Source organism: Astyanax mexicanus, unplaced genomic scaffold (genome assembly GCF_023375975.1).
Source record: "Astyanax mexicanus isolate ESR-SI-001 unplaced genomic scaffold, AstMex3_surface scaffold_36, whole genome shotgun sequence".
NCBI classification, from domain to species: domain Eukaryota; kingdom Metazoa; phylum Chordata; class Actinopteri; order Characiformes; family Acestrorhamphidae; genus Astyanax; species Astyanax mexicanus.
Genome location: NW_026040046.1, coordinates 2,285,450 through 2,313,148, shown reverse-complemented (window position 1 = coordinate 2,313,148; position 27,699 = coordinate 2,285,450). Strand labels below are relative to the sequence as shown.

General features: G+C 44.2%; 1 protein-coding gene across 2 annotated transcripts in view; it reads left to right on the top strand.

Annotated features, from left to right (window-relative positions):
- cusr (Copper-only SOD repeat protein) overlaps positions 1–27,699 on the top strand; it is a 63,923-nt gene that overhangs the window by 13,336 nt on the left and 22,888 nt on the right. The window contains exons 4-7 of one of the 2 annotated variants that reach the window (XM_022666239.2): positions 6,009–6,086; positions 10,166–10,270; positions 19,819–19,951; positions 21,756–21,870. In XM_022666239.2, coding sequence (XP_022521960.2) covers positions 6,009–6,086; positions 10,166–10,270; positions 19,819–19,951; positions 21,756–21,870 — 431 coding nt within the window. The remainder of the gene's footprint in view (positions 1–6,008; positions 6,087–10,165; positions 10,271–19,818; positions 19,952–21,755; positions 21,871–27,699) is intronic. The other variant, XM_007242207.4, reaches the window with a different exon arrangement.

Here is a 27,699-nt window from a genome sequence, read left to right as displayed (position 1 = left end):
CAACTGGTAGCCAATGGAGCTTAGTGGCCAGTGGGGTGACGTGTGCCCATTTTGGCTGGTTGAAGAGCAGACGTGCTGCTGCGTTCTGGATCATCTGAACAGTTAGCATGGCATTGCAATAGTCGGATTGTTTTGCTGGTAGGACCAGAGGTTTAATCTTGGAAAGCTCCTTCATGCATGAGGATATGTCTAAGGGACAGTGTGATATCCGTGCAGAGAACGAAGGATCATCAGGTGAGAATGACAGATGTGGCTGGGTGTCATCAGCAAAGCAATGGTAGGAAAAGCCATGTAAGTGGATGGGGTCCGAGTACTGAGCCCTGGGGAACCCCAGTGGATAATGAGTGGGCTGACCAATGGTCCAGCAGAATGAGGACTGTCCTACATCTGTGGCAGTTTTCAACGCTTCTGTCACAGACAACAGAGCTGTTTCCATGGAGTGTCCTTTTTTAAAACCTTATTGGTTCTGGGCCAGGAGGTCATTCTGGGAGAGGAAGCCAGAGACCTGATTGAGAACTGCTCTTTTTATGTTTTAGAGAGAATAGGTAGTAGTCAGACCGGTCTGTAGTTATCAACCTGGGCGGGGTTGAGAGAAGGCTTTTTAAGCAGTGGTGTGCATGTGCTTGTTTGAAAGCAGTTGGGAAAACACCAGAAGTTAAAGAGGCATTGATGGTGTGAGTGATAGCCGAAGTGATTGCAGGTGCGATAGTTTGCAGTAGATTTTAGGGAATTCGGTCCAGCGGACGCGTAGTAGGACGGCTACGTGTAGGAGAGCCAGTGTCTCGTTCTCAGTGAGAGGAGTGAACGAGGAGAAAGCGACTCCTTCGCTAGAGGGACACCGGGCAGCAGAGCACGTAGTAGGACTGCTACATGTTACATCAGAAAACTGGCTGCTGATGGCTGCCACTTTCCCAGTAAAAAATGAGGCCAGTGTTTCAGCTGTAAGGCAGGTAGCCAGAGGAGGAGTAGTGTAGATTAAGTAGTGTTTTAAATGTTGCAAATAATTTTACAGCATATTAAAGTCCAGCTGATCCAACTAACGTATTAACTGCCCTCCCTGAGGTGAGTTGGGAGTGTTACAGCAGGAAATATCAAAAACAAGCAACACAGTGTTACTTTATAACCAGGCTGTAACTTTACCAGTGTATCTGAGATGAGTAGTATTAGCGTGTTTAATTAGAGATTTAGACTCTCATCGAACCCCCCGCTCATGCAGCTTTGCCATCAAGCTGCCGGCGCTCAGAGGGAGCAAAATTGGCCCTGCTCGCTCCGGGTGGGTAGATGGCGCTCTCTCCCCACATAAATGTCTGCAGCACAGGGCATCTGTGAGCTGTCGATTATCCAGTACCCGCAGCTCCTGTCGATGCTCCAGTACCTGTGGCTCCTGTCGATGCTCCTGTTCCAGTACCTGCAGCTCCTGTCGATGCTCCTACTCCAGTACCCGGGGCTCCTGTCGATTATCCAGTACCCGCAGCTCCTGTCGATGCTCCTGCTACAGTACCCGCAGCTCCTCTCAATTTTTCAGTACCCGCGGCTCCTGTCGATGCTCCTGCTCCAGTACCCGCAGCTCCTCTCGATTTTCCAGTACCCGCGGCTCCTGTCGATGCTCCTGCTCCAGTACCCGCGGCTCCTGTCAACACTCCTGCTCCAGTACCCGCAGCTCCTGTTGATTATCCAGTACCCGCGGCTCCTGTCGATTATCCAGTACCCGCGGCTCCTGTTCCAGTACCTGTGGCTCCTGTCGATTATCCAGTACCTGCAGCTCCTGTCAATGCTCCTGCTCCAGTACCTGCGGCTCCTGTCGATGCTCCTGCTCCAGTACCCGCTGCTCCTGTCGATGCTCCTGCTCCAGTACCCGTGGCTCCTGTCGATTATCCAGTACCCGCGGCTCCTGTTCCAGTACCTGTGGCTCCTGTCGATTATCCAGTACCTGCAGCTCCTGTCAATGCTCCTGCTCCAGTACCCGCGGCTCCTGTCGATGCTCCTGCTCCAGTACCCGCGGCTCCTGTCGATGCTCCTGCTCCAGTACCCGCTGCTCCTGTCGATGCTCCTGCTCCAGTACCCGTGGCTCCTGTCGATGCTCCTGCTTCAGTACCCGCAGCTCCTGTCGATTATCCAGTACCCGCGGCTCCTGTCGATGCTCCTGCTCCAGTACCCGCTGCTCCTGTCGATGCTCCTGCTCCAGTACCCGCAGCTCCTCTCGATTTTCCAGTACCCGCGGCTCCTGTCAATGATCCTGCTCCAGTACCCGCGGCTCCTGTCGATGCTTCTGCTCCAGTACCCGCAGCTCCTCTCGATTTTCCAGTACCCGCGGCTCCTGTCGATGCTCCTGCTCCAGTACTCGTGGCTCCTGTTGATGCTCCTACTTCAGTACCCACAGCTCCTGTCAATTATCCAGTACCCGCGGCTCCTGTCGATGCTCCTGCTCCAGTACCCGCTGCTCCTGTTGATGCTCCTGCTCCAGTACCCGCAGCTCCTCTTGATTTTCCAGTACCCGCGGCTCCTGTCGATGCTCCTGCTCCAGTACCCGCGGCTCCTGTCGATGCTCCTACTCCAGTACCCGGGGCTCCTGTCGATTATCCAGTACCCGCAGCTCCTGTCGATGCTCCTGCTACAGTACCCGCAGCTCCTCTCAATTTTTCAGTACCCGCGGCTCCTGTCGATGCTCCTGCTCCAGTACCCGCAGCTCCTCTCGATTTTCCAGTACCCGCGGCTCCTGTCGATGCTCCTGCTCCAGTACCCGCGGCTCCTGTCAACACTCCTGCTCCAGTACCCGCAGCTCCTGTTGATTATCCAGTACCCGCGGCTCCTGTCGATTATCCAGTACCCGCGGCTCCTGTTCCAGTACCTGTGGCTCCTGTCGATTATCCAGTACCTGCAGCTCCTGTCAATGCTCCTGCTCCAGTACCTGCGGCTCCTGTCGATGCTCCTGCTCCAGTACCCGCTGCTCCTGTCGATGCTCCTGCTCCAGTACCCGTGGCTCCTGTCGATTATCCAGTACCCGCGGCTCCTGTTCCAGTACCTGTGGCTCCTGTCGATTATCCAGTACCTGCAGCTCCTGTCAATGCTCCTGCTCCAGTACCCGCGGCTCCTGTCGATGCTCCTGCTCCAGTACCCGCGGCTCCTGTCGATGCTCCTGCTCCAGTACCCGCTGCTCCTGTCGATGCTCCTGCTCCAGTACCCGTGGCTCCTGTCGATGCTCCTGCTTCAGTACCCGCAGCTCCTGTCGATTATCCAGTACCCGCGGCTCCTGTCGATGCTCCTGCTCCAGTACCCGCTGCTCCTGTCGATGCTCCTGCTCCAGTACCCGCAGCTCCTCTCGATTTTCCAGTACCCGCGGCTCCTGTCAATGATCCTGCTCCAGTACCCGCGGCTCCTGTCGATGCTTCTGCTCCAGTACCCGCAGCTCCTCTCGATTTTCCAGTACCCGCGGCTCCTGTCGATGCTCCTGCTCCAGTACTCGTGGCTCCTGTTGATGCTCCTACTTCAGTACCCACAGCTCCTGTCAATTATCCAGTACCCGCGGCTCCTGTCGATGCTCCTGCTCCAGTACCCGCTGCTCCTGTTGATGCTCCTGCTCCAGTACCCGCAGCTCCTCTTGATTTTCCAGTACCCGCGGCTCCTGTCGATGCTCCTGCTCCAGTACCCGCGGCTCCTGTCGATGCTCCTACTCCAGTACCCGGGGCTCCTGTCGATTATCCAGTACCCGCAGCTCCTGTCGATGCTCCTGCTACAGTACCCGCAGCTCCTCTCAATTTTTCAGTACCCGCGGCTCCTGTCGATGCTCCTGCTCCAGTACCCGCAGCTCCTCTCGATTTTCCAGTACCCGCGGCTCCTGTCGATGCTCCTGCTCCAGTACCCGCGGCTCCTGTCAACACTCCTGCTCCAGTACCCGCAGCTCCTGTTGATTATCCAGTACCCGCGGCTCCTGTCGATTATCCAGTACCCGCGGCTCCTGTTCCAGTACCTGTGGCTCCTGTCGATTATCCAGTACCTGCAGCTCCTGTCAATGCTCCTGCTCCAGTACCTGCGGCTCCTGTCGATGCTCCTGCTCCAGTACCCGCTGCTCCTGTCGATGCTCCTGCTCCAGTACCCGTGGCTCCTGTCGATTATCCAGTACCCGCGGCTCCTGTTCCAGTACCTGTGGCTCCTGTCGATTATCCAGTACCTGCAGCTCCTGTCAATGCTCCTGCTCCAGTACCCGCGGCTCCTGTCGATGCTCCTGCTCCAGTACCCGCGGCTCCTGTCGATGCTCCTGCTCCAGTACCCGCTGCTCCTGTCGATGCTCCTGCTCCAGTACCCGTGGCTCCTGTCGATGCTCCTGCTTCAGTACCCGCAGCTCCTGTCGATTATCCAGTACCCGCGGCTCCTGTCGATGCTCCTGCTCCAGTACCCGCTGCTCCTGTCGATGCTCCTGCTCCAGTACCCGCAGCTCCTCTCGATTTTCCAGTACCCGCGGCTCCTGTCAATGATCCTGCTCCAGTACCCGCGGCTCCTGTCGATGCTTCTGCTCCAGTACCCGCAGCTCCTCTCGATTTTCCAGTACCCGCGGCTCCTGTCGATGCTCCTGCTCCAGTACTCGTGGCTCCTGTTGATGCTCCTACTTCAGTACCCACAGCTCCTGTCAATTATCCAGTACCCGCGGCTCCTGTCGATGCTCCTGCTCCAGTACCCGCTGCTCCTGTTGATGCTCCTGCTCCAGTACCCGCAGCTCCTCTTGATTTTCCAGTACCCGCGGCTCCTGTCGATGCTCCTGCTCCAGTACCCGCGGCTCCTGTCGATGCTCCTGCTCCAGTACCCGCGGCTCCTGTCGATGCTCCTGCTCCAGTACCCGCTGCTCCTGTCGATGCTCTTGCTCCAGTACCCGCAGCTCCTCTCGATTTTCCAGTACCCGCGGCTCCTGTCAATGCTCCTGCTCCAGTACCCGCGGCTCCTGTCGATGCTCCTGCTCCAGTACCCGCAGCTCCTCTCGATTTTCCAGTACCCGCGGCTCCTGTCGATGCTCGTGCTCCAGTACCCGCGGCTCCTGTCGATGCTCCTGCTCCAGTACCCGCATCTCCTGTTGATTATCCAGTACCCGCGGCTCCTGTCGATTATCCAGTACCCGCGCCTCCTGTCGATGCTCCTACTCCAGTTTGCATACATCCCTGTCATTGTTGTTTTGCCCAGGTTTCTCCAGTCTAGTTTAGTCTTCATTCGTCTAATGTCCAGTCCCCATCTCCTGTCTAGTCTTTGTTCCCATCCACTGTCCAGTCTAGTGTCCAGTCTCTGTTTCCGTGTTCTGTACAGTCCCCTGTCCAGTCTTTGTTTCCATCTCCTGTACAGTCTCCTATCCAGTCTCTGTCCAGTCGTCTGTCTCATCCCCTGTCTAGTCTCCATGTCAGTTTACTGTCCAGTCTCTGTTCTCATTCTCTGTCCAGTCCCCGGCCCCGTCCCATGTCCTTCCTGGCCCCACTCCTTTTCCGACTCCTGGGGTTCTGTTTTACTTGCCACAGGAGTTGCACATTTAGAGGGGGGTTACCTGTGTTTTACCAGACATATTTGTGTAATTTGTAGCTCCGCCCCCTCGTTCCCTGTCCCCAGGTGTTTACTGTTACCTAATATCAATGCTCTGGCTTGTAATTGATTCGTGGACCAATTCACTCAATGAGTCGAGTGAACTCTACACTTAACTTATCGTGTAAGTTTTTCAAATCATCCAAACAGCACACAGATCAATAATTCACAAAATATTTGCAGATTTTAAAGAATAAATTATTATTTTCCTGTGTCCCTTCTTGAAATGCGTGCATGAGTGCGTAGCACAGTATTGTTGATGCAAAGCCCCGCAGGTTCAACACATGCTTTGCATCTAAAAATAAAAATATTGCCATATTTTTATTTTTAGACAACATGGAGACAACTATTGAAACGAAATATTGATATCTTAAGTGTCACTCGTGGGCTGTACATTTTTTTTCCTTTAAATGGTTGCATTTATCAGCTAATGCATTTCTCTGTACTTTTAGTCCCAACAGACTTTTCCTGATGGCACTTACAGTGATGTAACTCTGCTGGTGGACGTGCAGGCATCCAAAACCCTTAATGTGAGTAGCAAACCATAACCCAGTTCTCTACAATTTGACAGTAAACTTGTAACAGTAAACTGGTGAATGACCACAGGGGTTTCCTTTGTAGTTTTTGTATAATGATTGCAGAGTGAGATTGCAGTGAAAGAACACAAAAACATGAAAATGACATAAATATAGTGGTGTAATATCAACAGAATTCTGTGATTAATTGCAGATTATTTATTTGCTTCTTACTAAGACTCAGCTTTAAATAATAGAAGTAGAAGAATTCGTGTGTCATCAACTTAAAGAGAGGAAATGTGACAGCAGCTGTGTGTGTTTATGAGAGACCATAATCCATTTTTTTGCATAAATGAAATTGTCATCTACCATTCAAAAGTTTATGAACACCATCAAAACGTTATAATAAAACTGTCATCAGGACCACCTCTGGAAAGGAAGACCAAGAGTTACCTCTGTTACACAAAATACGTTCATTAGAGTTACCAGCTTCAGAAATCGCAAGTTAACAGCACCCCAGATAGGAGCACCTAAATGCTTCATGGAGTATGTTGGTTTGTTTTACACCTTTACAGTAGTATGAAAATAATTGCATTTACCTGTGTAATTGTCATGATATACCTTTTTAAATCATTGGTATCATCAGCAATTTCAGTTAAATATATCCTATAGCAGACAAACACAGTGATATTTGAGAAGTGAAATGAAGTTTATAGTATTTACAGAAAGTGTGCAATAATTATTTAAACTAAACTAGGTAGGTGCATAAAAATAAGAACAGAAAAATTACATCAATATTTAGTAGATCCTCCTTTTGCGAGTCTGGCTTCTGGTTGAAGGTATTTAGGATCTTCACTACAAATCATCTCGAGTTCAGTCAGGTTTGATGGTTTCTGATCTTTAAATCACACCACAGATTTATAATAATATTCAGGTCGGGGACTGAGATGATCATTCCAGACTGTTGTACTTGTTCCTCTGCATGAAGGCTTTAGTAGATTTTGAGCAGAGTTTAGGGTCGTGCTCAGAAAAGGCTTCTTCTGCATTGCTCTCCTATACAGCCTCTCCTTGTGTAAAGTGAGCTGAATAGCAACAACCGCATCCTGTTTGCAATAACTTGCAATGAGCCTTTTACAGTGCTGTGGAGGAATTTTGGCTCCACTCTTTGCAGAATTGTTGTAATTCTTAAGGTCACGCCACAGCATCTCAATCAGATTCAGGTCAGGACTTTGACTAGGCCACTCCAAAGTGTTCATTTTTTTTTTTTTTTTCAGCCAGTCAGAGGTGGACTTGCTGGTGTGTTTTGGATCATTGTCCTGCTGCAGAACCCAAGTTTGTTTCAGCTTGAGGAAACGAAGAGATGGTCGGATATTCTTCTTCAGGATCTTTTGGTAGACCGTAGAATTCATAGTTCCATTTATTTATCACAGCAAGTCTTCCAGGCCCTGACCACCACACTACCACCACCATGTTTTACTGTTGGTATAATGTCTTTTTCTGGAATGCAGTGTTTTCTTTACGCAAGATGTACTGAGACACACACCTTCCAAAGAGTTCAACTTTTGTCTCATCGTTCCACAGAATGTTTTCCCAAAAGTCTTGGGGATCATAAAGATGTGTTCTGGAAAAATTGAGACAAGCTTTAATATTCTTTTTGCTCAGCAGTGGTTTTCATCTCTTTCTGATGGTGGAGACATGAACACTGACCTTAATTGAGGAAAGTGAGGCCTGCAGTTCTTTAGATGTTTTTGTGACCTCTTGGATGAGTCGTCGCTGTGCTCTTGCGGTAATTTTGGGGGGCGGCCACTCCTGGGAAGGTTCACCACTGTTCCATGTCTTCACCATTTGTGGACAATGGCTCTCACTGTGGTTCTCTAGATTCCCAAAGCTTTGGAAATGGCTTTATAACCCTTTCCAGACTGATAGATCTCAATTACCTTCTTTCTCAATTGTTCCTGAATATTTTTGGATCTCTGCAGGATGTGGAGATTTTAAGGATCTTTTGGTGGACTTCACTTTGTCAGGCAGGTTCTATGTAACTGATGTCTTGATTGAGAACAGGTGTGGTAATAATCAGGCCTGGGTGTGGCTAGAGACAGTGTACTCAGGTGTCAGAAACCACAGTGACGGTATGTTTTAACAAGGGGTCAATCATTTTTTCACACAGGGTCATGTAGGTTTGGATTTTTTTCCCTTAATAATAAACACCTTCATTTAAAAATAGCATTTTGTGTTTAGCTGTGTTGTCTTTGACTAATATTTAAATTGGTTTGATGTTCCGAAACATTTAAGTGCAATCATGCAACAAATTAGGAAATCAGGAGGGGGCAAACACTTTTTCACACCACTGTAAATGTATTTTATTGAGATTTTAAGTGATAAACAAACACAACGTAGCACATAAGTGTGAAATGGAATGAAAAACATACATAGATTTAAAAAAAATTATCAAATAAAAATCTAAAAAGTGTGATGTGTAAAAGTATTCAGTCCCCCCTATATCAATACTTAGTAGAGCTATCTTTCACTGCAATTACAACTGCAAGTTTTTTGGGGAATATAACTACCAGCTTTGTGTATCTAGAGACTGAGATTTTTGCTTATTCTTCTTTACAAAATAGCTCAAGCTCAGCCAGGTTGGATGAAGGGCGTCTCTAAACAGCAGTTTTCATGTCTTGCCACAGAAGCTCAGTGGTATTTAGGTCAGGACTTTGACTCCCCCCTGTAGTCCACTCCCCCTTTTCTTGAATCTCCTTCTCAGTCTTCTTCTTCTTGCCCTTTATTTATCTCCATCCATCTTTTCATCATCTCTGACCAGCCTCCCTGTCCCTGCTGAAGAAAAGCATCCCCATAACATTATGCTGCCTCCACCATGTTTCATTTTGGGGATGGTGTGTTCAGGATGATGAGCAGTGTTACTTTTCAGCCACACACAGCACTTTGAATTAAGGCCAAAAAGTTCAACTTTGGTCTCATCTGACCACAGCTTTCCTTCAGCTCAGTGGTTTTCTTCTTGCTACGCTTCCATAAAGGCCAGATTTGTGGAGCACATTACTTATAGTTGTCCTGTGGACAGATTCTCCCACCTGATTTGTGGATCTCTGCAGTTCCTCCAGAGTGACCATGGGCCTATTGGCTGCTTGTCTGACCAGTGCTCTTCTTGCTTGATCTGTCAGTTTGGGTGAATGGCCATGACTTGGTAGGTTTGCAGTTGTAGAACTCATTTTCCATTTTTGGATGGTGGATTGAACAGTGCTTCTTGTGATGCTGAAAGCTTGGGATATGTCATTATAACCTAACCCTGCTTTAAACTTCTCCACAACTTTATCTCTGACCTGTCTGCTGAGTTCCTTGGTGTTTGTGATGCTGTTTTTTCACTAGTGTTCTCTAATAAACCACTGAGGTCTTCACAGAACAGCTGTATTTATACTGAGACTAAATTACACACAGCTGCACTCTTAACTTGTTCAGTGACGGCAATTGACTGCACTGGATTTTTAGGGGTTCCGATTAAAGGGGATGAATACTTTTGCACATCACACTTTTTTTAGATTTTTATTTTATAAAAAAATAAAAAACAATGGATCATTTTCATTTCACTTTACAGTGATCCATGATATGCTACTTTGTATTGATCTATCACTTTAAATCTATATGAAATACATTTTAGTTAGTTAGTGGTTTTAAGGTGACAAAATGTAAAAAAGGTTAAGGGGTATGAATATTTTGCAAGCCACTGTATTTAACTGAAATTGCTGATCCGAACAACCAATGATTATAAAGGAAACTACATGATTCCTTATGTGCTTCTTTATAGTCTGGATGACTTCAGTCATCATTGAATGAGATGCTGTGTCCAAATGTTTGACTGATACTGTGTCACTGGTAAAAATGTAATTTCAGCTGGATGTTATAGCCAGTCTTTGTGAAGTGATCAATTAGCATTAAAAGAATAAAGTGTTAAAGTAGATAATTGCATACATTAACATGTTACATTGACAGCACTAGTCAAATAGCATGCCACTGTCACCAATCAAAAATAAAACAGAATGTGCTGCTTACCAACATGTTAGCACCTCCTCTTTTTTTATCAGGTCACCAAAGCCTCCTGGTACATCACAGAACAGCGCTCTGGTGGACTGGCTACAGGTTGTGTTGGAAACGGAGGAACTTTTAACCCTTTTAACATGACAGCACAGGTGAGAAGAGCATGGCCAGCTCCTTTATTTTAATATTAATTTAGCATCAGGCATGAGGAAAGAAAGAGCTACAGTTGCCTCTGTTGCACTGGATAAATTAATCAGAGTCACCAACCTCAGAAACCACAAGTTAACAGCTCCCCATGATTTGATTAACACTTTTAACTTACTACATGATTCCCTATATGTTCCTTCATAGTCTGGATGACTTTGTTAATAATTGACCATTTAGAAAAATAATTAAAAAAAAACATTGAATCAGAAGGGGTGTCCAAACCTTTGACTGGTACTGTACTTCACTGAGGTGCAAAGACACGTCTCAGTTTGCACATACAGTGATGTAAAAAAAGTCTTTGCCCCTTCAGAATTTCTTATTTTTCAGATTATCAAAACAAATTCAAATATTAGTCAAAGACAGCACAAGTAAACACAAAATAATTTTTTAAAATAAAGATTTTTATTAATAAGGAAGAAAAAAACTAAACTTACTTGGTACTGTGTGAAAAGGTGTTCACCCCAGTTAAAAATAACTTAATTGTGGTTTATCACATCTGAACTATAATTTCTCTAGCCACACCCACACCCGATTATTGCCACACCTGTTCTCAATCAAAGAATCACTTAAAATGGACCTACCTGAGAAAGTGAAGTAGATCAAAATTACTCAAAAGCTAGACATCATGCCGAAATCCAAAGAAATTGAAGATCAAATAAGAAAGTAAGTAATTGAGAACTACCAGTGTGAAAAAGGTTATAAAGCCATTTTAAAAGTTTTGGGACTACAATGAACCATAGTCAGAGCCATTAGCCACAAATCCCAAAAACACTGAACAGTGGTGAACCCTTTTGGGAGTGGCCAGCTGACCAAAATTACCCCTAGAGCACAGCGACCACTCATCTAAGAGCTCACAAAAGACCCCACAACAACATCCAAGTAACTGCAGGCCTCATTTGCCTCAGTTCAGGTCAGTGTTCAGGACAGGTATGCCTGCATGGCAGAATGCCAAGACAAAAACCACTGCTGAGCAAAAAGATCTCGATGTTCCCCAAGACTTTGTGGAAAATACTCTGTGGACTGACTAGACAAAAGTTGAACTATGGTGTTCTTGGGTTCTGCAGCAGGACAATGATCCAAAATAACAATATGGTGGCGTGCAGTAGTGCAGCGGCTTCTCACGCTCCTATCGAACACCCTATTTTGAGCTGTTTTTACGTCGGTTGTGAACCCAACTTTACGCACCCCACGCATGTGAGTTACAGCAGAACCGAACTTTTGAGGATTAAGGCTTATCTATTTTGTATATTCTATTTTTATTGTACTCTTTATTTTATCTATATAGCTTTTCAGATTCGTAAAACTCAAGCTAGCCGAGTGGTCCCAAAAATTTTACACCCCATACTTAACAGAATAGTATCTAATCCAAAGGACATAGCAGATGCTTTTGCATCATTCTATAAAAACCTTTACGAGGAACCTAAAACAGTAAATGATGATTGTGCAGCCTTTCTTACTAATTTAAATTTACCCTCCTTATCAGAATATGAAGCAATACAAATGATATCAGACATTACAGAAACCGAAGTACGTGATGCAATAAAAAAATTAAAAAACAACAAATCTCCAGGAACAGATGGGTTCCCTGGAGAGTTTTACAAATGCTTCATAGACGAGTTAGCTCCAGTATTAACCGATGTATTTAACTATACCCTTACCAATTTTAACAACAGCTCTAGGGTGTAAACTGGATCGTGAGATCACAAGTTCGTTCCACCTCATGTACCACATGTGATGCGAATGACAATAAAATCTCCTTGAATCCTTGAATACAAAAAAACACCAGCAGGTCCACCTCTGAATGGCTGAGAAAAACAAAGAGAAGACCTTGGAGTGGCCTAGTCAAAGTCCTGACCTGAATCCTACTGAGAGGCTGTTGCAGTGTATTGGTTTACCCAGTATATCGGTTTAAATTTTTCCTCCGGTATGCATTTTTCCCGTACTGCCATATCACTAGAGGTGCTACGGAGCGCTGCGTAGAACAGCATCACCAAAGAAGCGTACTGGTTCAGCTCACTAGCTAACAAGCTAACACACTGGAGTGACTGTAGCTCAGATCTGTGGAGTCAAATGCTCGTCTCGCTCTACCTGGAAAAATATCACTTTTTCTGAAGAGCTCCGGCTGCTGCGCCTCACTGAAGTGGTGTTTTTGTCCAAGTAAAATTGAAAATTAACAGCAAACAATCAAAGCTTTCTCTTAAAAGAAAAAAATAGAATTATGCAATCGATCCACAACTCAGAAAAAAGTTCCTCTCTTCCCTCATCAGTCCTGGGTACAGAATCATTTATTCAGCACCTGTAATAACACTCCCTAAAAGACTGGATACGAGGAAAAAAATCAAGAACAGTAACTATACCCTTTTGAATATATTAACACTCTAGCTTGATGGAAAATGTTAATTACACACTAAATTTAATGTATTTTTTACTGTAGAACCAAGGGAACTGTGACTGATAAACAACTATTACATTCTATAATGCCTCTAATGGCATAAAAAATAACCTATTGTAATTTGATAATAAACTTATGCAATAAAACATTTGAAAAATATTTCTTTAAATACTTAAACACTTCGGGCCCTATTTTAACGATCTATAGCGCACTAGTTAAAGTTGGATTTAGGGGCGTGTCCTTTGTCTTTGGTATCGTGAGGGCGAGAAAAATACGCCTTGCGCAGCTCCAACGGCGCAAAAGGCGTGGTTTAATTCCCTTAATTATTCATGGGTGTGTTTTGGGTGTAACGTGAAATAAACCAATCAGTGTGTCTGTAGTCATTACCTTTAAGAGGCAGCTGCGTTCTGACTTCAGTTCATTCCTATTTTAAGAGCATAAACTGACTGCGCGTCACGCTGTTCAAATGAGGGAAGCAGCTGAAATAAGGGAAGAGTAAAGTTATTTTATTCTTTATTCTGTTTATTGTTTATGTAAAAACAGGGTTTGCAACACTGAACATTAATCAAGCAATCGATTATTTACACTGGAGGGGGACCCTCATTTACAGTTTAAAAGGGATTAAAATATATATACAGTATATATATAAATATATATATATATATATATATATATATATATATATATATATATATATATATATATATATATAAAGAAATAGAAAGTAACATTTACTTTAGACAAATAAAATATATACGTAAAAAAAGCAAAAATAGGACAAAATAAAAAGATCATAAAAATTTACATAAAAGGTAAAGAATTTATATCTTAATATAAATTCTAGCTGTGAAATTAAAGTAAAATGAGAAGAAAGATAAGAGATTATCAAATTTATATAAATAAACTAAGAACATGGGAATCATGGAAAAAAAGTATACATATATTTAATAATTTGATTAATAAAAGAATAAAAAAAATTAAAAAGAATAAAAAAATAAATAATATAAAATATAAACTCATTAAAAAAACTCATTTAAAACAATCACAGGCTTTCTGATTCAGAATAATAAAAGTTTCAGTTTCAGTTAGTATAAGATTCACATTTTGCCTGGTTTCTCTTGATTAATTATCAGTACATTTGTTGGCTTTAGTGAGTTTAATAACATGAATTTTACTACACTTGTCCGACCTTATTTATTGAAACGTTTTTTGTTTTTTTTTAAAGACAGAGGTTATCCAAGCTCCACTTTGCGTGCCTGCGAAATTTAAGAGCGCTGGATGAGATTTTAATTAAGGAATTACTATATTTAATATTTTCATAAATTTGCCCTGGTGATAAGAAACGAATGCTTTATATTTCTGTGTATTTCAAATGTTTCAAGTTTTATATAATTGACGGGCAGCATCAGACGCCGACTATGTGCTTTATTTTTCAGATATAAAAGTGAAATTCAGTTAAATAATAGCAGTTAAAATAAAACTCCAGCTTTTGAGTGAGAATAAGCATCTGTTGAAATTCTTAAACAGCAGAATACCTGTGTCTGCTATATTAAGTTACAGTTATTTAGTCTGTGTACTAAACATAAATATAAATCCTTATAACTGACAGAAATAAATATAACTAATAATAATTTATAGTTACTGAGCAGATTTTTAAGTATATTTTATTTTTATAGTTAATTGCTGAAGGCTGTGGTGAGGTTAATTTTTCTATGGTAAGAGGGTGATTCTCATGAAGCTGCAGGGAACATGTCCACAACAATTTTTTTTTATTCAATACTTAATTCATAAAAACTCTGATATTGTGTGTAAAGCAAATAGGGAGTACTGTATGGATCAATTGTTTTCATCATCATATAAAATTATTTTTATATAAATTAAATAAAAAATATATGGAAATTCTCATTACCGTTATGTGTCCGTATCCCTTCTTTCTAATTTTAAGTTTAACCATATAAAAATTACTAAGCATATAAAATAAATAAAATAGTTTAAAGTCATTTAAAATATCTATATTTATACATAACATAAATATTTTTTGTGTTGAACAAAAAAATGTCCTTGATTTTAAACAAAATAACTGTCCGAACAAATTTTTTCTCATTACCGTTTCATGATTTCACCCCCTATAAAAATTACACTGTGACTTTAAATTGATCATCTATCCCATGATGCATCACTTCAGAGACAAGCTTCAAAATGGAAATAAGGTCAGTTGGTCACTCTTCTCTTAATCTGTGTTAATATTGATAAAACTGTCCTCAGTTACACTGTCTATTATCATTAACGTTATAGTTTAATAATTTATTTGATCACTTATGGTAATTCATATATATATATATATATATATATATATATATATATATATATATAATAAATTAATAAATTACCATAAATGATCAAAAAAATTATATATATATATATATAAAATAAAGTACCATAAATGATCAATTATATATGTAGTGTTAATTTTATATATATATATATATATATATATATATATATATATATATATATATATAACAATGTCATTGATGTTTTTACTCTTTTGATTAGTCTAATGGTTATATACAAGAAGGCAACAGCCAAGGCTAGAGTTTCTTGAAATTTGCTTGTTTTTCTGGTTCCATGTTTTGTTACACAATTGCCTTAACTAAGTTTCATTACCGTTACATTTATTCTCATTACCGTTTTATTGTGTTTTCATAACCGTTATGGATCTAAAATTTTTTTTAAGTGTTTCACATCTTATCATAACTTTTCTTCATTTTATTATAGTATATCCCTCACCTGTTGTCCACATGAGTTTTTGATCAAACATATTCTAAAATCATTTCCATTAATTAAAAAATTAACATATATTTTAAAAATGTTGTATCGGTAATGAGAGTTGCTTAACTATAAATAAATAAATAAAAAATATCAAAGTAATTGTCAAGGACTGTGCTGTTAAGTTGATGGAATATGTTGTGGAAATATGAAATTAATCATCAAAAAATGTTTTGAACCGTTGATCTAGCTTCGTCATTTACTGTAACGGTAATGAGAATTATTCTGGATCATATAAGATTCAAGTAATAATAAAATTCTGTTTTATTAAAATTATATGAAAAAAATAATCAATATAGTAAAATACACATTCTATTTTAGCTTCTCAACTTGAAAAAATGCTGCAATGAGGTGAAAAACTTTGTTAATGTGAAGGTCTTTATGAGAATCACCCAAGAAAGTGAACTCTTAACTCTTAACAGTACACTGGCACAGGCACAGGGTGATCAGACCACCACGCCCATCAGCGTTAATATATTCTAAAGTCCAACGCTATTTCAAGGACGCGTGCAAAGCATAAAAATAGACTGTTGACGGGGTGTACGATAGCAACGCGGCACGCTACACACCTTGCGTGGGGTGTACGATAGGGCCCTGAGTATTTTGGGTCTATTTATAGTGGTTACGGAACTTTAAAATATTTCGTTTTGTAAAGGAAACAGTGTTAAAGTTGTTCGCGTATCTCTTTTTAAGATCTATTGTTTGCATTCTTTGCATAATTACTTTATATATTGTGAAATTTTGCAGAAAAAAGTAAACCTTATACTAATCAAAGGCTTTATTTAAAGCCTTAATGTTTTATATTATATTCTCTTAACAGTACAGTTAGCCACAAACCTATAGAAAAGACCAGTCATGCAAAAAACTATAAACAAATACTAATAATAAAAACACTGTGTATATATACCGCGAATCTTGAAAAATACTGTGATATAAATTTTTGGTCATATCGCCCAGCACTACTGTGGCATGACCTTGAAAAGGCGGTTCATGCTCAAAAAACTTCCAATGTGGTAGAATTACAACAGATGAGTGGGCCGAAATTCCTCCACAGCTCTGTGAAAGACTCCGCAAACTATGTCCTGACATTTGCATTTGCATTTTTACTTGTGTTGAGTATGTTTCTAGTCTAACCGTTACTAAAGCACTGGGTCTGTATGATTTAATTAATTGTATGGTTACTTAGTAGTGAAGTATACTGAAGTATTATCCTCCTTGCTGGTGGAGTTTGCTGTAGTCATAGCCAGGCCATTCTATCTGCCGTGGTAGCTGAGTACAGTGAACATAATAGCAGTGTATGTAGCACCTAGTGCTAATGCTAACAGTGCTCTGCACTGCTGTACAGTGCTTTCACCAAACTCCAGAACTTCCAGAACGCTTTCACCAAAATCCAACATGTGGATTTTCCAACGCGTGGAGCTAATGTGTTTACACAAACCTTCCCGGTGCGTACAGAGCAGAGCCCCGCCCCCACTACGGCTACTCGGACCATATCTCTGTGATGCTCATCCCAGCATACAGACAGCTCCTCAGACGTGCCAAATCAGAGAAGAAGCAAGTTACAACCTGGCCTCCAGGAGCCATCTCTGCTCTTCAGGACTGTTTTGAGCACACTGACTGGGACATGTTCAGAGAAGCTGCTACCTCTGATGACTCCATCAACCTGGAGGAGTACACAGACTCAGTGACTGGCTACATCAGCAAGTGCATTGAGGATGTTACTGTCTCCAAAACCATCACAACCCGCCCCAACCAGAAGCCGTGGATGACTGCAGAGGTGCGTGTGCTGCTGAGATCCCGAGACAAGGCCTTTAAAGGTCACCTTCCGTCGTTTTTTCTTTCATTTTAAAATGTCTAGTTGTGGTCTCTAGTATGAATGAATGACATGTGAGCCGTTTTTGTAAAAAAAAAGTGCTCAGGTGTCTCTGTATAGCTCTTTTTTAATGGACTGTTTTAGGGGTGTGTCCAAAATGACCGGATTCCAGCTTTGCTCATGAATATTCATACATGCAAACAGAATGCAAATATCTCTCCTCTGATTGGCTAGGAGCACTGCGACGCCCCTCCACCGCTCTGCCGCTCACTGCCTCCCACCTCCTAACTGATGAGCGGTGATGTTGCGTCGCTTCAGCTCCGCCTCTGGGAGTTTCTCGAGCCAAGGTGGGCTGGTCTGTGAGTTTCTGCCTACGTAGGCAGAAAGATAATTCAAAATTCACCCGTTTTTCGGAGGGGGGGAGGGGGGATTTCTTTGCTTAGCTCCTGCAGACAATGGGGGCTGCAAAACAGTTTAATGTGCAGGTGTACACATTCAACTCGGAGAGACCTACTGTATTCCACAAAAAACAAGAAAAATCGGATTTTCGCGGAAGGTGACCTTTAAGTCAGGGGACAGGGCTGGCCTCCGAACAGCTAGAGCCAAGCTCTACCGGGGAACCAGAGAGGCAAAGCTCACCTACGCAAAGAAAATCCACGCCCACTTCCAGGACACTGCTTATTTTTTCTTAATTAAATCTTACATTGTTTGCTTGTTTTTAGAATTTAAACTTGAGTTTCAATCCCTTTAATTTTATGTAAGCTCAGCTACATTGAAAATGAGGGTTACCCTCAGTGTATCTACCGAGTGAAAATAAAGGTTGGTTGATTGATTGATTGATACTCAGCGCACATGGCAGGGCATCCAGGCCATCACCAACTACAGGACACCTCCACTTGCTTGTAACAGTGATGCCTGTCTTCCAGATGCGCTGAACACCTTCTACACAAGCTTCGAAGCACAGAACTACACAACAGCAAGGAAGACTACACCTCCTCCAAACGACGAGGTACTGTGCCTGTCCTCAGTTGATGTGCGGAGAACTCTACTCAGAGTCAACCCACGGAAAGCCCCAGGACCAGACAGCATACCTGGCAGAGTGCTCAGAGGATATGGAGATCAGCTCACGGATGTTCTCACAGACATTTTTAACATTACTTTGAGCACTGTGGTCATGCCAACGTTCTTCAAGATGCTGTGCTACCATCGTCCCTGTGCCAATGAAGTCTCAAGTGTTCTGCCTCAATGACTGCCATATTATTGCACTTACTCCCATCATCATGAAGTGCTTTGAGAAGCTGGTCATGAGGCACATCAAAAAACAGCTCCCCTCCTCACTGGACCCTCTGCAGTTTGCGTATCGTCCAAACAGATCAACAGACGATACCATCTCTACTGCGCTCCACCTGGCTCTCACCCACCTGGACAACAAAGACTGCTATGTTCGAATGCTGTTCATCGACTTCAGTTCAGCATTCAACACCATCATCCCTCAGCATCTGATCAGAAAACTGAGCTTGCTGGGCCTGAACTCCTCCCTCTGTAACTGGGTTTTGGAATTCCTGACTGAGAGACCACAATCAGTCAGCATCGGAAACAACACCTCCAGCACCACCATACTGAGCACCGGTGCCCGACAGGGCTGTGTGCTTAGCCCTCTGCTGTTCACTCTACTGACTCGTGACTGTACTGCAAAGTACAGCTCAAACCACATCAAGTTCGCTGATGACACAACTGTAGTTGGCCTCATCAGCAAGAACGACGAGTCAGCATACAGAGAGGAGGTGCAGTGGCTGACAGACTGGTGCAGAAATCTCTAAACGTGGATAAAACCAAGGAGAAGGTTGTTGACTTCAGGAGAGCTCCAGGTGTCAACCACCCTCTGAACATCAACGGCTCTGCTGTAGAAATTGTGGAAAACACCAAGTTCCTCTGTGTTCACATTGCGAGAACCCAGCAGTGCCTCTACTTCCTGCGGAGACTAAGGAAAGCACATCTTCCATCTCCTATCCTCACCATGTTCTACAGAGGGACTGTAGAAAGCATCTTGATCATCTGCATCACCGAGATCTACACTACACACTGCATCCACAAAGCCACCAGCATTGTGGAAGACCCCACCCATCCCTCACACAGACTCTTCACTCTGATGCCGTCCGGCAGAACATACAGGAGCATCCGAGCCTCCACTACCAGACTCTGCAACAGCTTCATCCACCAGGCAGTCAGACTCCTCAACACACAGAGACAGAGCTGAACCCACCCCCAACCACTCTTCACACACAAAAAACTATACTTTACAAAGTACAAAGACTGTACTTCAAACACACACACACAGCACACTGAGACTTAAAGTTTTTTATCCCAATCAACCATATTTACTGCTACTTCCAAAATACCCATAAACTGCTCATTATCTCAAATAATATCTCCCTTTTCTGCCCTATTCTTGCACACAGAGCTCTAGCTGTTCTCAGCTGACTCCTCTGGCTTGTGAGGTTGGGGATTTGACCAGTAAACATGGCTCCATCAGCCTGACCCAGAGACAGCTGTACACAGATTCCCAGATGCAGCTGGCTGGAGATTTCACAGGTACCATACAGTAAATACTGCAATAATACATTAGCAAACATTGTGGTGATTAAAACCACCTGCAGAAGGCCTCAGAACAAATAAGGTGGTTAATGCAATATCAATGCCTTCAATTCAGTGTCTAAATAACATTAAAACATATATGTATATACTGTGAAAAAGTATATTTCTTTTCTTTTTGTTTTTGTATTATACTGTGAGGAAGTGACTGAACCACGGGTCTGTCCCACACCAGCTCGTAGGACTGATTAGGCAGTCAGAAGGGAGCGGCTTAAAACACTCAGCCTTTACTCTGGGAGAGACGCACGGAGTGACTGAGGCAACAAGGGCCCAGGTCACTGTGGCCAAGCCTTTTTTCAGATTAACAAACACATTTTAATTGTAGATTAAAAAAATTACCCCAAAATTCGTGGTTCCATCGATTACATCTTCAGGCATTGAAGCAGCAAAGCAGCCCCAAGATCGTCACACTACCACCATGTTTGACTTTCATGTTATTGTTTTTATGAAATGCTGTGTAATTTGTATGCCAGATGGAATGGGACACACACCTTCGAAAAGTTAAATTTTTGTCTTGTCAGTCCACAGAATATATTCTTAAAGTCCTGGGGATCATCAAGATGTTTGTTGCCAAATTTGAGACAGGGTGTTGTTATTTTTGTTTAGCAGTGGGTTTTTCCTTGGTCCATTTTCAGCCATGCTCTTTCTTTTGTTTTGTTTTTTATGAATCTGTGACCTCCCGCTCATAGTGGCAGCGCTGTAGACTGCTGGACCACTCTGTGCCCCACCCAGGCTCTTTATTATTATTGAATCATGAACACTGACCTTAACTGAGTCAAGTGAAACCTGCTTTACAGTTCTTCAGATGTTCTGGGTTTTTTGTGGCCTCCAGGATGAGTTGTTCATGCCCTTTTGGAGTAATTTTGGTAGGCCGGTCACTTCTGGGAAGGTCCACTAGTGTTACATGTTTTCTCCATTTGCGATCACTGTGGTCCCCTGGAGTCCCAGATCTTTAGAAATGACTTTGCAACATTTCCAGACTGATTGATGTCAAGGAATGTGTTTTCTTATCTGTTACTGAATTTCTTCAGATTGGGGCATAATTTATACCTGTCAAGTCTCCCGTTTTGGCCGGGAAACTACCGTATTTTACCCCTCTTTCCCGCCGTCCTCCCGTATTAGTATTTTCCCGTGAAAAAAAAAAAAAACGTATTAATGAGAGAGAATTATATGTCTTAATGCCAATCATGGAGTGCAGTGATCAATCAAAGTTGGAAATTGAAGGACCATTAAGGATTATATTAGTATTAGTAGTAAATGACAAAATAATCAGGATGTATTATCAGATATTAAGGAAACATGCTGAGTAAAAACACTGGCAGCTCTTGTCAGCACGGCTTCAGCTAGTACATTTCTATTTGGACTGTGCAGTGCGTCACGGGTATCTGTGTTTGTTTTGGCCTCTGACTTGGCCAGCTGTTCATTCTCCAACACTAACTCCACCCCTGAGGTTGCCAATAAACAACAGCAAGCGATGCTGCAGCATGGAAGCTAGCAAGCAGGACTGGTTCAGCCTAAGAAGCCTCGGCATGTCTCGAAAAAGCTTAAAACAACCATAGTGGTAATATGGCCCAATCACAGCCAAGAGGAGGTCTTAGAACAAACAATGTATTGAAATGGACCATCTGCAGACTGCAAACTTTGGGGGATGTACAGTTTTATGTTATCAGTAGTAACATCAAACTAAACAGTTCTACACTTATTTTTTAAAATACACAAGGCTTAAATTTAACTTTTTCATCAGTTGTCCACAGATCCCTGATCCTGATGGCAGGAAATGACACCATTGCTTGTTCAGATATCATCCCAGAATGCCCCTCTGCTCAACAAATCTTCCCCAACGTGACCTCATTCAGCAGGTATGTGTAGCTTGTGTATCCTTACTTTTATACAAAAATACTTTTATCTGAAGGCGTGATGTCCTGAGAGGATATTCTGACCCTGTAGGATTTTATGGGCTGTAGAATGAAGTGGCATTAAGAAGAGAATGCTAAGTAGCATTGTGGTTTAGACCAGCTGTGTTTTACAGTACCAAGAATGTTAAGAATGGACTTATGTTCTTGGGAACAATAGACCCAAGAAAAAAAGATGCTGTATACTTGCCTTTTCATTAGCTGTATTAAATGATGATACTGTAGACAATAAAGATACAGTCTACCTTTCAGGTAAGTCACTACTAGCTAACCAGCCTAACTAAGGCTATGACAAAATGTCTAATTGTGAGTTTGAATAGAAGAGCAAGAAAACATCTGGGAACTTTAAGCTTTCTTGGTAAACACATTCTAAAATATTAAATTGCAACTTGGGTAGTGGAACATGATGCCAGGAATGAACATGAGGATGCAAAAACACTTTTAAATATGAAACATCAAGCAGGTCTGAGGCCCTGCTGGGGAAGCGGCATGGCTCAGGAGGCAGGGCAATTGGCCCACAGACACTCCCCAATAGTAAGGTGTGAGATATCAGGATTTCATTATTTTTCAGCACTTGAGAATTGGGGAATCAGATTTGGGGAAATAAAAATGAGACACTGCACCTGGTGCACCTGTTACTTGGAAAAACATTTGGTAACACCTCCTATGAATCCTGTATTCATATCGAATTATAAAGCACAGAGGATACTTTATAACTGACCATCCTAAGCTTATATCTTAACTTATCTACTAACAATGACCTACATAACATTTTATAAAGTACTAGGACTGTCAGATTAGCAGATTAATTTCTTTTAATTAATCACAGAAAAAAAATAACATTTGAACACTGATTAATCATCTTTTCTGGTGCCTTTTGTCCCGACGCTACACTGTAGATGTGTTGGAAACGAACATAACACCTCTTAACTGAAAACCAGAGTAACATACAGACATCATACACATATAATATCAAACAGCACAACTTACTCTATATAGTTATTGACCTCAGAACACTACAACAGCCAAAATCAGCAGTAGGCTTGGAGCATATTTGCCCTGATGCTAACTGTTTTTTGAGATGGATTAATCACTGAGTTTGTGCACCCCTGATCATTTTCATTCATTTTCCTTTATAAATCATTGATTGTTTGGATCAGCAATTTCTGTCCGCAGCACCTTATTCAGAAATGAAGCAGGCTTGTTTAAATGTGCTTTAGCTTTAGTATACCTCAAGTGACTCTTCAAGTGATCATGCACTCTTCAGTATTTCACAGTACATATTGGAGTTCATGTGTCCTTTAATTAAATGTAACTCCCCGACACCTGCTGCACTCATGCAGCCGCAGACCATGGCACTCCCACCACCATGCTTCACTGTAGGCATGACACACTTATCTTTGTACTCCTCACATGCTTGCCGATTGCTTGAGACCATCTGAACCAAACAAATTCATCTTGGTCTCATCAGACCATAGGACATGGTTCCAGTATCAGTTTCATGGTGTTGGCAATCTTAGCACATAAATTCGTCTTTTAAGATCCTCAGAGAGTTCTTTGCCATGAGGTGCCATGTTGGAACTTTCAGTGACCAGTATGAGAGAGTGTGAGAGCTGTACTAAAAAAAATGAACACACCTGCTCCCTGTGCACAACTGAGACCTAGGAACATATCCAGTCACATGACATTTTGGAGGAAAAATGACAAGCAGTGCTCAATTTGGACATTTAGGGGTGTAGTCTCTTAAGGGGTGTACTCACTGTTGTTGCCGGTGGAGTGATGAGTGCAGGATGAGTGTTGAAAAAAACAAGTGGTATGCTACCATCTTTAATTTCACAGAGAAGATGTAGTACATTTGTGTACACCTCAAACATGTGTTTACCCTGACCACAATAATGCAGTCAATCTTTAAACGATACAGTATCTTGGCTCTTCAAGGAAGTTCAGGGCATTGGTGGCTCAGCAGTTAGAGCAGTTGGAGGTGATTGATGAGGTTGTAAGTTCAAGGCCTGTTTGACAAGTTGCTAGATATAAACTTCTTGTAGAGAGTTTGTATAGAGCCTTTTTAAAAACAAGTTAACCTGTTGTTACAATATAGAATAACTAATTGTCAATACCACATACTCAGCAAAAACAGTTCTATATATATTGTGGCGTGAAGGTCCCGCAAGGAGGAGGTTCGCTGTCTCCCAGAGACAGATCCGGAGCTCCAGCTCCTGCAGCACTGGACAGCGCCCGAAAGCACATGGCCAGGATCAACAAAGCTCCCGCTCCTTCAGCACCAAGGACAGCGCACTGATCACCTGCGTGCTGGAGGAGCAGACGAGGCGCGGCTGGCAGCCACTAATCAGGACGCTGCCAGAGAGTGGAGCTGCCCTTTAAAAGCCTCAGTATTACTGAGGCTGAGTTGAGTATGGTTTGGCTTGTCCCCAGCTCCACACTAACACTTTTTCCTGTCTCTCCTTGACTTAGAAGGCTGAATCTGGACCTGTTGCACAAAGGGATATTGGCCCCTCTAGCCTGGTGGTTCCTACAGCCTCGGTCATCTGAACCAGGGACTTTACTTTTTCACAGTTTTTCTTTTTTCCTTTTATTAATAAACGCCCTACGGGGAGCTTTTTGTTGAACCTGCCTCTGACTCCTGCTTCAACTGGGTCCTCCTAGCTAGGTTGCTCACACTGGTGGAGAATGCGGGCAACTGGACCCTTTTGAAGGAGAGGCAGGTGTAAATATATATAAATTATAAAAAAAAAAAAAAAAAAAAAAAAAATTTTTTTTTTTTTTTTTTGGCGAATATTTTTGGAGTCTGGGCCTTAACCTCCCGGTTCTCTGTCGGAAGCTCCTCTATAGCCTCCCGAACAGAGCCCCAACGAGGAAGACGTCTTTCTCCCTCTCTATCTTTTTTCTCTCTCTCACTCTCTCAGAGATGGACCAGGTACTCCAGCATCTCTTGGAGACCAGCCTCCAACAGCAGGAGGTCACCCGGGAGTTGGCGCGAGGGCTCCGGGAGCTGACGGAGGATCTGCTCTCCTCCCGTCGTGCAGGACAGCTGGCTTCGCTCCCTGATCCCCGTCGCAGTTCTCACCAACTCCTGACCAAGCTGGCTCCGGGAGACGATGTGGAGGCCTACCTGTACACATTTGAGGGGATTGCAGAGAGAGAGTTATGGAACAAGGAGGAGTGGACCAACATCCTGGCCCCCTTTCTTACCGGCGAGGCCCAGTTGGCCTACTTCTCCCTGCCCCCTATCCAAGCTCAAGATTACGAGCTTTTAAAGGAGGAGATTCTGGCCCGTGTAGGTCTAGGGCCGGCAGCATCAGCCATATCATTTTATAAATGGACTTTTAAGCCCAATGCTCCCCCCAGGCCCCAAATGACCCAGCTCCTCCGCCTAGCCAAAAGATGGCTGCAGCCAGACCAGACTAGCTCTGAGGGTGTAGTGGAGAGAGTGGTAGCTCACCACTTCCTCCATACACTGCCTTCAGAGCTACAAACAGCAGTAGGCCTGCAAGGAGCCCCGACCATGAGAGGGATGGTTGAGGCCACCGAGTCGGCGCAGACCATCTTGTCCATGGCAAGACCCGTAGAGAAAAGAAGCCCTGGTCCTTTCCCTACCCAGAAGGATAGGCCCCTTTTTTCTGGTGTCCCTCTAAACCCCACTAGAGGTCCTAGACCTGGTTTTAGGCCCAAAGAGCCCCCGCTGGGGCCGATTGACGAGCCCATGAACACAGCCCCAGAAAGTCCACATCGCCCAACCCCAGCCGCAAAAGCCTGGTTAGCAGGCTGTGGACTCCACACTGGTCTGGCCCGACCCATCCCTCGCTGCACTCTCCAGCTCAATGGCCGCCGAGTACAAGCCGTCCTGGATTCCGGGAGTACAGTCACCTTGGCCCGTCCCGAGGCCATTCCCTGGGTACGTGCAGACTACACCACCATAAAGGTCAGCTGTGTCCATGGGGATCAAAAGACCGTACGGACCGCAAAGGTGTCCCTAGGCCGCCCCCAGCAGCAGTGGCCCATCACCATTGGCCTCGTCCCCGATCTTCCCGTCTCCCTCCTCATCGGCAGGGATTACCCGCAGTTTGAGGAAGAGCTGAACAGAGCCTCACAGTTTCGGCCCGGTCACAGAAGTGGGAGAAGAAGGGGGCCATCCCTCCGACCTGCCCTGGCTGCGAGCGGCCGGAGCCCCTCCGAGGAAAGCGCCTCCGAAGGTGAGAGAGACCCACTATCTAATCCTCTGTTCTCTCTCCATCAGCAGGTCCTCCGAGAGGGGTGCTTTAGCCGCGAGCAGAAGGAGGACCCCAGGCTCAAAAACATCTGGGAGGCCATCGCCGAGATTGATGGGAGGGCCGTGGGACCCACGGCACCAGCTCCACCATATTTTATGGTCAGGGATCAGCGTGCCTACAGGGTGGTGAAAATCAATGGGGAGACCGTGGAGCAACTCCTGGTGCCGACCCGACACGTGGACAAGGTGATGCACCTAGCACATCACCATCCGCTGGGGGGTCACCTAGCAATGGAGAACACCTTGGCCCGGATTCAGCAACGGTTTTACTGGCCAGGCATCCGGGCTGAGGTCAAAAACCACTGCCGGCGCTGTTCCACGTGTCAGCTTACCAGCCCCTACAAGCCGGCCCCGGCTCCTCTAGTACCCCTCCCCATCATCGACACCCCGTTTGAGAGGCTCGGGATGGACATCGTGGGCCCCCTGCCGAAGTCAGGGCGGGGACATGAGTACATCCTTGTCCTGGTCGACTATGCCACTCGCTTCCCAGATGCGGTGCCGCTCCGGAAGGCAACCTCGAAGGCAATCGCTAAAGAGCTGGTGCTGCTGATGAGCAGAGTGGGGATCCCAAAAGAGATCCTCACGGACCAAGGTACGCCCTTTGTATCCAAGCTTATGAGTGACCTTTGTCGTCTCCTTCAGGTGCGGCACCTCACCACCTCGATCTGGCATCCCCAAACAGACGGACTGGTTGAGCGATTTAACCAGACGCTCAAAAAGATGCTGAAACGGGTGGTCGAGAAAGAACCCCGGGATTGGGACCAGCTCATCCCCCACACACTCTTCGCTGTCAGAGAGGTGCCCCAAGCATCGACCGGCTTTAGCCCCTTCGAGCTTCTCTACGGCCGGAAACCCCGAGGACTGCTCGACGTCATGAAGGAAGCATGGGAGAGTCAGCCTTCACCTTTCAGGTCGGTGATTGAGCACATACAGTCCATGCAGGAGAAGATCAACTCTGTGCTTCCTCTGGTGCGTGAACATATGCAGCAGGCGCAGCAGGCCCAACAACGCACCTACAACCGCCCTGCTGTCTTGAGAGAATTCCAGCCAGGAGAGAGAGTCATGGTCTTAATACCTACCACCACCTGCAAGTTCCTGGCTCGCTGGCAGGGTCCATTCACTATCCGGGAGAAGATCAGCCCAGTGAATTACAGCGTGGACCAACCAGACAAGCGGAAAAAGACACAGGTATACCATATCAACTTGTTAAAGAAATGGATTGAACCACCACCGCCTGTGTCTTTGTTCACCCAGGTTCCTGAGTGTCGAGCCAGCATGGAGGTGCCGTTGGGCGAAGACCTGTCTCCTTCCCAGCAACAGGAACTGCGGGAGTGCATCGACAGGCATCACCGCCTCTTCTCGGAACTACCTGGCCGATCCCAAGTGCTGCATCACCGGATCTCTACCCCTCCAGGAGTCGTTGTGAGACAGCGACCCTACCGTCTTCCCGAGGCCCGCAGGAAAGCTGTGGAGGAGGAGGTAGAGAA